Source organism: Crotalus tigris, unplaced genomic scaffold, assembly GCF_016545835.1.
Source record: "Crotalus tigris isolate CLP2741 ecotype Arizona unplaced genomic scaffold, ASM1654583v1 scf7180000021363.294534, whole genome shotgun sequence".
NCBI classification, from domain to species: Eukaryota; Metazoa; Chordata; class Lepidosauria; order Squamata; family Viperidae; genus Crotalus; species Crotalus tigris.
In genome coordinates this window covers 44,866-58,780 of record NW_024098473.1, presented here as the reverse complement: position 1 = coordinate 58,780, position 13,915 = coordinate 44,866, and the positions used below count along the sequence as shown (strand labels likewise).

General features: G+C 33.8%; 2 protein-coding genes across 4 annotated transcripts; both read left to right on the top strand.

The window, feature by feature from the left end:
- Positions 1-4,106: 4,106 nt before the first annotated feature.
- Positions 4,107-6,058, top strand: LOC120296605 (olfactory receptor 6M1-like). The gene has a single exon (XM_039318419.1). It carries the CDS (start codon positions 5,099-5,101, stop codon positions 6,035-6,037), a length of 939 nt encoding a protein of 312 aa, XP_039174353.1. The 5' UTR covers positions 4,107-5,098; the 3' UTR covers positions 6,038-6,058.
- Positions 6,059-8,572: 2,514 nt separating this feature from the next.
- On the top strand, positions 8,573-12,069 carry LOC120296624 (olfactory receptor 2G3-like). Of its 3 annotated transcripts, none has more exons than XM_039318458.1 (3): positions 8,573-8,592; positions 9,714-9,906; positions 10,411-12,069. In XM_039318458.1, the coding sequence occupies exon 3, from the start codon at positions 10,451-10,453 to the stop codon at positions 11,381-11,383; it is 933 nt and encodes a 310-aa protein (XP_039174392.1). In that variant the 5' UTR covers positions 8,573-8,592; positions 9,714-9,906; positions 10,411-10,450; the 3' UTR covers positions 11,384-12,069. The 3 variants fall into 3 exon arrangements, with proteins under 3 accessions (XP_039174392.1, XP_039174390.1, XP_039174393.1); XM_039318456.1 differs by lacking the exon at positions 8,573-8,592 and adding an exon at positions 8,611-9,224; XM_039318459.1 differs by lacking the exon at positions 8,573-8,592 and adding an exon at positions 8,669-8,692.
- Positions 12,070-13,915: the final 1,846 nt, after the last annotated feature.

Here is a 13,915-nt window from a genome sequence, read left to right as displayed (position 1 = left end):
CTGTGCAGCAGCCTTTAGGGCTGCTTCTGTTCTGAGTTAATAAACTTGTTGTTGTTTCAACACTCTTCCTCATTCAATGCCTAAAGAACCGAAGATATAACAGAATTTGTAGACAACATTAAACTAGCAGGAATAGCCAACACCCTAGAAGATGGATCTTGACAGACTTGAACACTGAGCCCTATCTAACAAAATGAAATTCAATGTAGAGGAAAAGTAAGGTTTTACACTTGGTCAAGACAAAAAAAAAAAAAAAAGTACAGGTACAGATTATGTGAAACCTGACTCAATAGTAGTAACTATGAGAGGGATACTGGAGTCCTAGTGGACAATCACTTAAACTTTAACCAGTAGTATGCTGCCATTGCCAAAAAAGCCAATGCAATCTTGGCTGCATTAACAGAGGTATAGAATGAAGATTATGTAAAAATGTTACTACTGCTTTATAACGCCTTAGTAAATCCACACTTGGAATATTGCATCCAGTTTTGATCACCACAGTATAAAAAAGATTTTGACACTCTGGAAAAAGTACAGAGAAGAGCAACAAAGTTTCTGGAGGCACCTCTAGAGGGCTAAATGCTAGAGATTAAAATATAAAAAATGGTTGCAGATAGGACATATAGCAGTGTTTTAATATTTGAGGAGCTGCCACAAAGAGGAGGAGGTCAACCCATTTTCCAAAGCACCAGAAGGCAGGACAAGCAATAGATGGAAAGTAAATAGGGAAAGAAGCAACCTAGAGCTAAGAAGAAACTTTCTGACAATGAAAACAGTTAACCAGTGAAAAGGCTGTCCTTTAGAGGTTGTGGGTACTCCATCACTGGAGGTTTTTAAGAAGAGCTTGGATAGCCATTTGTCCAGAATGATATAGGATCTCCTACTTGTGCAGGGGGGTGGAACAGAAGACCTCCAACTTCCAACTATTATTCTGTTGAACAAACAACTGTGAAATATATTATTTCTTATTTTCCTAAATTAAATTTCTTAATGCTTCATATAGAAAGAATTATTCATATGTGATTTTATGCTGTATAGTTAAAATACTTGTCTTGTTCCTAATAATTAAACATCAATTTCTGATGTAAAATAAAGAACTTTTTTATTTTTACTGCCATTTTTATTCATGTTTATTTCCTATTTGTTAATATACAGATTAATAATTTTTGGAAGTGACTGAATGTGCTAACATATTGTCGATCATTAAATGTGCTTTTCAGTAAGTTTAGATTTGGTGGATTATTTAAGAAGACTATTAAGAGTGTGTAAATAGAGTGTTTTAGGGTCCATATTTTCTACTGCAAAAGTAATTACATATTAATCTTCATCATTAGCATATAACCCTCGATGTTCAAAAAAGCATGGGATTTCATGAGCAATGTTGTTTTTGAAAACCTATATAATCATAAAGTGTTTTATTAGAAAATGTACTATAAGGTTTAGATGCTTCCCATATGCTATATTTTGAATAGAATAGAATTGAATAGAACTGGAAGGGATCTTGGAGGTCTTCTAGTCTAGCCCTCTGCTCAAGCAGGAGAACTTATACCATTTCAGACAAATGATTGTCCAGTCACTTCTTAAAAACCTCCTGTGATGGAGCAGCCATGATTTCTGTGGGCAAGCTGTTCCACTGGTTAATTGTCTGCACTATTAGGAAGTTTCTCCTTAATTCCAGGTTGCTTCCCTCTTTGATCAGTTTCCAATTATTGTTTCTTGAACTGCCCTCTGGCACTTTGGAGAATAATTTGACCTCCTCTTCTTGGTGGCAACCCCTCAAATGCTAGAATACTGTTATCATGTCACCCCATTTCTTCTTTTCTTTAGACTAGCCAAACCCAAATCCTGCAGCCTTCTTCATATGTTTTAATCTCCAGGCCTTTGATCATTTTAATTGCTCTTCTCTGAACTTTTTCCAAAGTCTTAACATCTTTTTTTGTAATATGGTGACAAAAACTGGTTGAAGTATTCCAGGTGTGGTCTTACTAGGGTGTGGATCTTGATTCTATGTCTCTGTTTATACAACCCAGGATTGTATTAGCTTTTTTGGCTACTGCTGCACATTGCTGGCTCATAATCAAGTGATCGTCCACTAGGACTCCTAGTTCCCTCTCACAGTTACTGCTTTTGAGCCAGGTCTTGCCTAATCTGTACTTGTACCTTTGATTTTTCCTGCCTAAATGTAAAACTTTTTTGAACATTGCTCTCTCCTACAATTTGATGGTCTAGTACAAGTAGAAGACAATTCTTGCATAATTCTTGCTTTCTTCTGACTAGCTTAAGACCTAGCAGGGAGTATAAAGACAATGGATGAGTGATACATAATTATATATTGATCTTCTAAGACTGAGAAAGACTTCAGCTTCTCAAATATTTCTTCATTGGATTGTCCTAATTACAGCAGCCTTTGTGCACAGAATTATTTAATGGAAAAGTAAAGTACAATTATCTTTAAAATTATTTCATTTTCTTTCATTATTTCATTTCATTTCATTCAATTTATATAGCTGCCCATCTCCTTTTATGTGACCATAAGCAACTTACAATAAAATAAAATTTAAAACTCCAAATATATAATATACATAAAAAAAAAAACACAAAGCAGCTGGACATCATCTAACCTATTATTCACAAAAATATCAGATGGATTCTAACCCACATCCAGGGCTATAAGCTTACATACAAAGTCAAGTTTTCAAAGTTTACAGGATGGAGCTAATCTAGTATCAGAGGAATGATGTTCCAAAGGACAGGTGCCATGGCATAAAAATCTTTCCTTTTGGGCCTGCCAACCAATGTTACCCTGGGCCTGCTTCCTGTCTGATAAAACTGGTAGAAACAAATATGGATAGTTGGTTAAATTACCAATCCACATGTAGTACAAGTATATAAGGTTTCCCAATAAGTTGAGGGTTCTAATACCCATGATTATTTTTAACTGCAAAGAAATAAATAGTTTAAAAGGCAACTAAAGAAGGTTCTGTTTAGTTTAGTTTAGATTTTCACTAGAATCCTTAAGGCTCCAAAATATTGTGACAAATAAAAAGCAACATCTAGTTGGAGTTGTGGTGGTGCAGTGGTTAGGATGCAGTATCGCAATCTAACTACTACCCCCAGCCAGGAGTTTGATCCTGACCAGTTCAAGGTTAATTCAGCCTTCTATCCTTCCAAGATTTATATAATGAAGATCCAGATTGTTGGTGGCAATATGCTGACATTGGGAGTCAGGTCATGGAGTTGGTGGGAGAGTGCATGTGTGAGGCTGCATTTGTGGAAGCAGCACATGTACATGCATCAAATCATCCTTTCTTCCCCCATGCTGCTGCCACCATTGACACTTCCACCAGTCCTCTGAGCCAGAAAGACTGGGGACTGCTGCTATAAAGCACAATCAAAATCAATCAATCAATCAATCAATCTAGAATAATATCCTATGATAAGATGGGTGGCCAATAAATAAATAAATAAATAAATCTAGAGTAAAAATCCAATAAAACAATAAGCTAATTCTTCTTGATACTTGGGATAGGTATTGTTGATGTCTATTTACCGATTAGTTTTAAGCCCAGACATTCTACTGTATAATGAACCAGCATATTAGAAATATGATATTATCCCATACGGGGCCTTTTATGTTGCCTTCATAAACCTAAAGGCAGCCTTTGATTCCATACTCTACTCTCTAAAATCAGCTTTGGAGTAAATTAGCAGCATAATGGATCACTGTCTTTCCTCAAAAGTTGACAATTATGTATGTAATCATGGCATTTATTTTCTTATTTCCATTTCTTGGTTATTCACTGACCTTAAAAAAAAAAAACACTGTTTAGTCTTATTTGTGGTGCATATTGTAATTAAGATAAATTGTTTACTTTTCCTTAGTTGATTTACCCTAGAGTTAAAGTTCTTTAGAAAAGAAACATCCCCAGGGAAAGATGACAGCATAGAGTTTATGAACAAAAGAATTTGTCATGCTATACATTGCTCCAACTTCCTGTATTTCAGGTAAGACCAAATGTACATTATTCTTAGCAGTTTGATATGCTTAACCTTTTTTATCAAATTTCTATAGCTGTAAATGTTACTAATTTCTGTTTGTCTGACCCTTGCTAAATGTGGAATGAGATTAAATAATTGAAAATCCATCCAATTTTACAGGAATGAAAATAAAAGTACATGGAAGGAATGCATTACTCAAAAATCCAATGTATATAGTTGTCAGTCCCAAGATTTTTGCTAATAAACTCCCTTTATGAGCCTCTAGACCCTATTTGAAGTAGAGTCAGGATGAATGGATGTAGCTGAGCATTTACTAATTGGATGCCCTCTCCTCTGCAGAGTTGCAATAAATATTTTTTTCTTTGCACTCTAGGAGAGAAACTTTGCAACTACCTATTGAATTCTTAACCTTCCAAGTGGGAGGCAAGCCTCTGTCTCTCTCTCTCTCTCTCTGTGTGTGTCTGTCTGTCTGTCTATCTATCTCAAAAAGAGGTCCTGCATAATAAAAGTAAATCTGTTGGTTGTTTTTTTCCTGGTAGACCATTTTAATGTCTAAAGTGTCAATAAATGTTATGGCAATTATTTTAACCAAATCCCCATCAGATTTTGCCAGTTTTGTCAGAATACCAGATTGTCACTTAGGAAATATGGCAGAAGCCAAAGCTTAATATTTTGAACTGATTTCCTGGATGTATAACCTTCCAGAAAATAGTTACTGCCAATTTTTGAACATAAGGAAATAATAAAACATTGCTTCAAATAATTGCAAAAATAATTCATATTCACATTCTTTTATTCTCCAAAGATTTTAATTCAGGTGACTGTGGAATAAACAAATTTCACATAAACCTACAGAGTTTGTAAACTCAGAGGTTGTAAACTTTTTTAAAGAAAAAGATGTAACACTTATTAATAATAACTCATTAAGAAGCCATCTTTATCAAATTTCACATTGTGATAGATTCACTATGGCTAATTCATAGTGACAGTATGAGCATAAAAAATATTATTTTCTCTGGCATCCTGATAGACTTTCTGAATGCTTTCATAGTGGACTGTTTTAAAATGTTCATTCTTTGTTTCCTTCAGAAACTGTATCATGGAAGTACGGAATGTGACCATTGTCAGAGAAATATTTTTGCTTGGACTTAACTTTGAACCAAGTTTGGAAATCATCCTCTTTATGGTTTTCCTCCTTATTTATGTAGTGACAGTGCTCGGGAATGCACTCATAATTGCATTGATTTGCACTGATCATCGTCTTCAAATCCCAATGTATTTTTTCCTCAGCAATCTATCTGCCATTGAGATATTCATGACGACATCTGTGATGCCTAAAATGCTGGCCAATCTTCTGTCTGAAAGAAAAACGATTTCCTTTGTTGGCTGCTTCATTCAATCATATTTCTATTTTTTCATGGGTTCTACAGAGTTCATTCTTTTTGCTGCTATGTCCTTTGACCGCTACATGGCCATCTGCTATCCCCTTAGCTATCCCATCCTTATGAGTGGCAAAGTTTGTGTTAAGATAGTGATTGGATCTTGGATTGGTGGCTTCTTCTCGGTGTTCTTATCTACTGTATTAAAAGCCAGGCTAACTTACTGTAATAATGTTATTAATCACTTTTTCTGTGACAGTGCACCGTTATTGCATCTTTCCTGTCAGGATATAACTATGATTGAGGTGGTGGATTTCCTGGTATCCTTGATTCTACTGCTTGGCTCTCTTTCATTCACTGCTACATCTTACATCTACATAATTAGCACCATTGTCAAGATTCCATCTGCAGAGGGCAGGAAGAAGGCCTTTGGTACTTGTGCGTCACATTTCACTGTTGTCTCCATGGGCTATGGAATCTCCATTTTTGTTTATGTGAGACCATCTCAGAGTGACAGTATGAGCCTAAACAAAGCCTTGACCATTTTCTCTGGCATCCTGACACCCTTCCTGAACCCTTTCATCTTCAGTCTAAGAAATGAGCAGATGAAAGAGGTGTTGAGAGATGTTCTAAAGAAAATGTCTTTCAAAATAAAATAAAGTCAATTTATTACTCTAAAATTCATGGTCTAAATGATAATTTTAATATTATAAGGGGATCTGATTCCATTGCTTATGTGGCAAATGAGGGAGTGTTATCAGTTGGCAGTGGGGATATACCCCGTGGAAGACTTTCTCCTTTACATCATATATTTTTAAAAGAAAGAAAAGTCATTTTCTTTTCCTGAACTTTCTAAATCATGATTAAAATTAGGGCTAATTCTAACCCTGTCTAGAAAACTGAATTTGCCATGTCAACACTGCTATAAAAGCATCAGTGTGGGCTAAGTTGGTTTAGCTTTCTACTTCAAAATGTTTTTAAAGTAAGGTACCATTATGAAACTCTGCACAGCCATTTCACAAATTTAGTCCATGTCTAAACTCTTTAATTCAGGTGAAATTAGTCCATTTTGACACCTTAGATCAGAACATCAGCATTGGCTCAATTTTGCTTGAATCCCATTTTATCTGCAAATAGGATCTTATAAATGCACAGAAGTTTCTTTAAAATATTTATTCAAGGAGAGTTGTTTCTTGGATTCATAAACTCATTGTGTGGTGTTCCTATACAGCAGATCACATTAATCAAAACTTCATTGCCTCAAAGGATCTATTTGAAACTCCATTTAGTCCTTTCACAAATGTTGTCCATTTCTACAATTTCTACCTTGATAAAATCTCATGGATATTAATAGAGATGACAATTATTCATGTTAACTAGCTTTCTGAAATAAAAATGAGTTTAAGCAATACAACAAAGCTTGTGCAGTATCATTTTTGCAGTTTTTTAAAATATTCAAAATATACAGTACATGGCATCTAAACTACTTCTCTAAGTGTAATAATTGATAAAAAGCAGCTAATTAAATGCCAAATACATAGAATTGTACATTGTGAAAAAAATCTAACCCATTTATCTTGCCTTGATTTTATGCTACACAGATGTACTGTATTATACTATACCTATTATACATAATAAGTATATATTCTTTGTGACATTATTGATGTATTTTATTAAAATGTATTTATTTTAAATGAATTAATGCCAGATATGTCATCTATAATATGTGATTCTATGCTGAATTTTTAAAATGCTTTGATTCTGACAGAAATATATTACTTTTCTGAATTCTTTTTTTAAAAAAACTATATAGATTTATTTTACACTCTCTTTTTACAACCTTGTAATCCCTTAATTTGGGATAGAGTCAGGATGACTGGATGGACCTGAGTGTTTACTGGCTGGATGCCCTTCTTGACACCCTGCAGAGTTCACAACAGATATGTTTTTCTTTGCACCTTAGGAGAAAAACATCTGCTGCTACCTAGGATTGAACTCTTAACATTCCAAGTGGGAGGTGAGAGTCTTCACCACTAGACCACCATGCCACTTTGTATATTGACTTATTTTTACCAAACATCAGTTTCCTTATCCCTCTTTATAATTTGTCAATAATTTCTGCTTATTTTTGTACTGACTTATTATACAAATAACCATGCTTTTGCTTGGTAAATTTACATTTGGGAGATCTTGAGAATTTACTGTCAGGTTCAAGAAGTCAGGAACCAGGATACAGTTCAAAAGTATTACAAATTTATTTCATGCCAGCTATACACAAGAATCTGAACTGCTAATTGTTCTGTTCTTTGTGTTGATAAGGCATTGAAACAAGGCAGGAGTAACAACAGATACTTCTTTATTTTAGCTTTAACAGAACAACACAAAATGGCGCTGATCCCTTTTATACTTTTTGCAGGGAACAGCATCAGCCAATAAATGCAATATATTTTCCTGCTCTGCGCATGCTCAATAGGCTAGAGACAGCCTGGGAAGTCCACATGATCTGTCCGGGTCTCACTGCAGCTTCCTGCACCTGCTCTGTCAATCACAGGCCCAGGACATAACACTAATGGTCAAGGCAAATTGATCCCAGATAAGAGTAAACAGATTTTGGGGGAGGGGGAGAATTAGGTTTCTTATGAGGACATAGAGATTCCAAACTGATAATGTATTTGACTCCACCTTTGGGCTTAGCCTGATCACCTCCTACAGTTGCAAAATATAATTAAGATACTATATTTTCTATTGCATTGACCATGACATATTCTTTATTTGTACATCTGATGACCCTCAATATTCAAAGAAGCATTATGGGATTTTATGAGCAATGTTGCTTTTCAAAAAATATAGTTTTAAACTGATTTACTACAAAATGCAGCACTATATATCATATTTTATGCTCTGCTCTTCCACTGTATCTATTCAAAAGGGATCTTTGATAGACATAAAATTTCTTTTCAATAGTGAAGCCTTGAAATAATTTTAAAAGAGAAGCAATCTAGAATTCATTGGTATTCTTAATCCATATTTATTAATCCTATGAATCTGGACAGCGGGGGTGAGGGAGAATCAGAGAGAGTTTTGCTGAATCTCCTTTGAATTTAGATAAAATTAATTGGACACCTGAGGGTTTCTTACTATAATAATAAAGTTGTCATATGCAAGAGTTTTTAGTGACATCTTCTGAATCCATATATTACTGATATGACAATATGTGGGTAAATTGCATTATTTAATCCAGTTCTATTTATTTCCTTAGATACTTAAATAAGTATCTTAAATAGAATGCTATAAGAAGTCAGTCGTATTTGAGGGTACTTAATAGATGATTTAATGCTAATTGATTTTAGGAGTATGCTAAATATTCTGTGCTTCCTTTTCCTCTTCTCTCTCAGTTTCTGTTAAAATATACAAGTAACTTTTCAGCTTAAAATTATAAAATTATTAGTGAAATTGTCTCATAGTCTATGGTGTCCATAAGTATAATATGTGTGTTCTTTGTTATAAATAATTAATATACTTAATGCCTTGATTTATATATATTGAATTCAATATACATATATTGAATTAATAACCATGAAGGTGAAAGGGAGAAAAAGACTGAAAGAAAGAAAATAAACCCTGATATAATATAATTTGCTTTTGAAAGCTCACATATAGCTGATTTTTGCAACTTGTCTTGATTTTGAAACATCATAGCAATAAGTCTGACTACATAGCAATAACTCTGGTAACACAAGTACCTAGGGCAAGTACCTAGGGCAGAACTGTAACCACCATTAGCTACTACCATCATCATTATTTTCATCATTTCTTATCTATCTTCAACTAATAGCAATGACAAAGGTAAATAAAATTTCCTGTAACTTTAATCCAGCAACAATTGGAGCAGGATTAGTTGCCCATCCCTGCTACATAAAATATTTGAAGCAGCTCTCTTCCCCCATAACAATAGTATGAGTTTGACTAATGTTTAATCATAAGTTGCTTTCAGAAAAATGCATTAGATTTATGCCATGGCACATATTTTTAATAGTTTGACACTCAGAGACAAATGTATATGAACAATTTGGTTCAAAAATATATAAAAGGACTAAATAAAAAAATTAAAGGATTATTAATCTCTTGCTCTAATTTTGCCAAAAGTTTGGTCTATGAATAGAAGAAGTAACTATTTAGTAATATTAAACAAAAAGAGGACCAAAAGAAATTGCCAATTGCAATTTGTACAGGGAAGTGGAAAAAGATGGAAAATAGCTAAGCTGATGCTGTATTAACTATCAATGAGAATATTGCAATTTTATTGTGCATACTGTTTTTCTTTTTTTATTGTAGAGGATTTTTTTAAAAAAATGCTGTTCGTGGATAAGTTTGGAAAAACAGTTTTATTATCTCATGGAAAGAAGATTGCAATCTTACATGCAATTTTTTGGGGGCGGAGAGAGAAGCCTCTTAATATAGTTAGACTTATTTCCATGTAAACATGCCAAGAAAAAAAATGAAAATATAATGCAAGATCAGACTATAGGTAAGTAAATACATTAAGGTAACATAGTTTCTGCTTTTATCTGTCTAAATGAACAAAGTTGCTGTTTTGGATCCAGATTAAATCAATAGCCCTTACTGAAATTCATGGACTGTGTCAGTTATGAATTAACAATATAGTGGGAAGCATATACAAATGAAATAAATACTCCAGCTTCCTTTCTTCTTCTTTCCATTGTTGCCTCTTTCTCCCTTTGCTGTTTCTCTTTGTTATTATGGCATCTGTGCTATGCTTTGCAGTATTGAACTCAATGCCATTTCTGCAAATTAGAATGCAAACAATCGGTATGTTGAATGACTCCATAGGTTGAAAGGCACATTCAGTTTCTATAAACATGCACTGAAGAAAATATTTCCATTAATCAATGATTTGGTCTTAAGTTATGTTCCATAATGGTAGAACCCCTGCTTTCCACCACCCCCTCCCCAATCATAACAAATTCTTTATTTTTCATGCTGACTTTTTTTTTCCTTGTTATTTTCCAAGTTTTCTCAATAACTACATTCAATGGAATACAGTGAACCAAATGAATCAAACTGAAGTCTGGGAATTTGTTCTTTTGGGATTTTCGGATTACCCCATGTTGGAGCCAGTGCTTTTTGCCATCTTCCTCCTCATCTATCTCCTTATCCTGCTTGGCAATATTGGTATCATTATACTGGCTGCTACAGATTCACATTTGCACACTCCCATGTACTTTTTCCTTCAAAATCTGGCATTTCTTAACCTTTGCTATACCACTGCTGTGATCCCCAAAATGTTGTCCAACATGATATTGACTAAGAAAAGCATATCCTATCACATGTGCATGGCACAAACATATATTTCTCTCTTTATGGGAGCAGCAGAATGTATCCTACTGGCTGTGATGGCTTTTGACCGCTTTTTAGCAGTGTGTCACCCCCTGCGTTACACCATAATAATGAATATCCAATCCTGTATTAGAATTTTAGCTGCTTCTTGGACTGCTAGCTTTCTAGTTTCTGTTGTCCCACTCTATCTTTCTTTGCCTCCACTTTGTGCCCCATATGTCATTAACCATGTTTTCTGTGAGGCTCCTGTTTTACTGCACATGATTTGCACTAATACCTCTTTAAATGAATTATTAATGTTAGTTGGGGGCCTAGGCACACTAATGCTGCCCTTTATCTTGATTCTGATTTCATATGGCTATATTATTGCTGCAATAATGAGGATCCACAGCATTAGTGGCAGATGGAAAACCTTTTCAACATGCTCTTCTCATTTGACAGTGGTGATAATCTATTATGGGTCAGGGATGTTCATATATATGAAGCCAAAATCCAGTTACTCACCAGAGCATGATAAGTTAATTTCTGTATTTTATTCTGTTATCAATCCACTGCTGAACCCTATAATATATAGCTTTAGAAATAAGGAAGTCAAAGAATCATTAAGGAGAGCCTTTGGAATAAATGCATTGGACAAGTCATACTAAACACAGAGTTAAGAAAAAACATAAATTATACTATGTTTTCCAAATTATATAAAATTATATGAATTTAAATAAATACAATATATTATTATTAGCAAAAATAATAAATATGAATATCCAATTGATACACTATTGGAAGAAGATCAAAAAGAGACAAAACAAAATCATTAATTATATTATGTATAATTAATCAGGCAAAAACATTAACACAAGATATACTAGCTTAAAACTGGGGTGTCTTTAAAAAAGGGTGGGCTAATAGAACATTAATTAATTAAATTATCATGACTCTCATATAATAATTTTAAATGGCTACCATTTTAAATTGTTTTAATAAGTCCACCTTTTCCAAAGTTTCATTGTATTGTTTGCATTGTTCATTTGTGTTCATTTTGGATTTTAGAATTTTGAGAGAATTGTGTACATTAAGATTACATTAAAGGAAGATGTGACGACAAAAAGTTTAGGAATCCTTGTTGTAAACTAAAGAAAATCTATTATGTGCATTACAAGAGAGGGTTTATTTGTAAAATATGTTATTATTGTCTTCTCTTGATCCATAGCATTGTTATAGGTGTCTCAACAGCTAAAGATGTATTTGATCCATTACCCCGATTTTCCTTTTTAAGCTGTATTATTAATCCATCCTACAGTAAAAATATCATTGTAACATTAAAGCTGCCATCAGATGTTTTGACTCAGTTTGACTGATGATTATCACAGTTGGCAAGTGAGTGCCAAAATTAAAAAAGCTCCTGAATGTTTATCCTGCTATCTTAATATAACACTACCTGCTAACATAATAATGATCTTGGAAGTGTTTAGGGATTACTGGGTAATACAAAGGTCAGAACAGATGAATCAATCTGTTTCTGTCTATGTCAGAGGTCTGCTCACTTGTACTTCTGTTTCTTATCACTTCCAAATTAATTTGCATATTTAAATATGTTTTTTTTAAATATTTCCCTCTAAAATGTGTTTTTTTTTGTTCTCAACTTTCTAAATTAATATAAGTCTTAATCATGATCTTTGAATAAGTTTCTAGTGTGATGGCAGAACTGTAACTGTGTTTCTTGGCAAAAAAACAAATTAAACCAGAATGACAACAAAATACTGTCAAATGACATTTTCTTCTTATTTGTACTTCATAACTGCAGTTCCCAGCTTTATCAGCTAGAGACTGAATAGATAGCAATACAACCCTATTCTTGTGTCCCAAGTTACCTGAAATTCCTGGAATTTTGAAAAAAAGAACATCCTTTTCAGCTTCATAATTTTACTTCCTAGTTGGATATTTTCTTGATGCCAGCTAGGAAATACAGTGTTGTTGTTTTGGCAAGTAAACATTATTTTTGAAATTTGTACACACATCCCTAGTTGGTATCTTTTTTCCCGAACATATAATTATTTCTCCAAGAACTATTTCTCAAAAAGCTAAAAGGGAAAATCAAAAGAACAATTTATTTTGGTTCAGGAAGCAGATTTGGTTAAGTTAGAGTTGGTCAACTGAAATAAATTAAACTTAATATGACACATTAATTTTATCATGTCAAAGGATGAATACATCTTGAAAAAAATTCTTAATGTAAAATTTATTGGATATTTGTGATTTTCTGTTTAGTTTCTATTTGAATGAAAATGGGGTCACTCTTCTTTTAAAATTCAAATACTATGAAATTTCAGATTAGTTAAAAGAATAAAAGGATAAAATCAGATGGAAAAAGTGATTGATCACATTATAAATATTTTGCATGTAGTTCCAATTTACTCTCTAGCTTCTCAAAATACCTCTTCATTTGGAAAATGTAAGAATTTTCCAACTTGAAATTTAATTCTAAACATGATCTGAAACATATGAATAAAGCTTTGAAATAAAGCTTTCAAAACCTATTTTGCCTACAGTATTACCTTGTTCACTGTCATCTTCACTCCCCTAGATTAAGGATAAAATTCAGTAACTACAAGTTTTTTTTTTCTTTAATGATTTTGCTACTATACTTAAGTTTAAAGATTATATACGAGGGGATAGACGGGGAACTCATCAAATTTGCAGATGACACCAAGCTGGCAGGAATAGCCAACACTCCAGAAGACAGGCTTAAGATATAGAAGGATCTGGACAGACTTGATCACAGGGTGCTATCTAACAAAATGAAGTTCAATGGTGAAAAAAGTAAGGTTCTGCATTTGAGCAAGGGGAACCAAATGTACAGGCAGCGTATAGGGGGTGCCTTGCTCAATAGTAGTAACTGTGAGAGGGACCTTGGAGTCCTAGGGGACAATCACTTAAATATGAGCCAGTAGTGTGCTGCAGCTGCCAAAAAAGCCAACTCAGTGATGGGCTGCATTAACAGAGGGATAGAATCAAGATCACATGAAGTATTAATACCACTTTACAATGCCTTGGTAAGGCCACACTTGGAATACTGCACCCAGTTTTGGTCACCACAATGTAAAAAAGGTGCTGAGACTCTAGAAAGAGTACAGAGAAGAGGAACAAAGATGATTAGGGGACTGGAGGCTAAAACATATGAG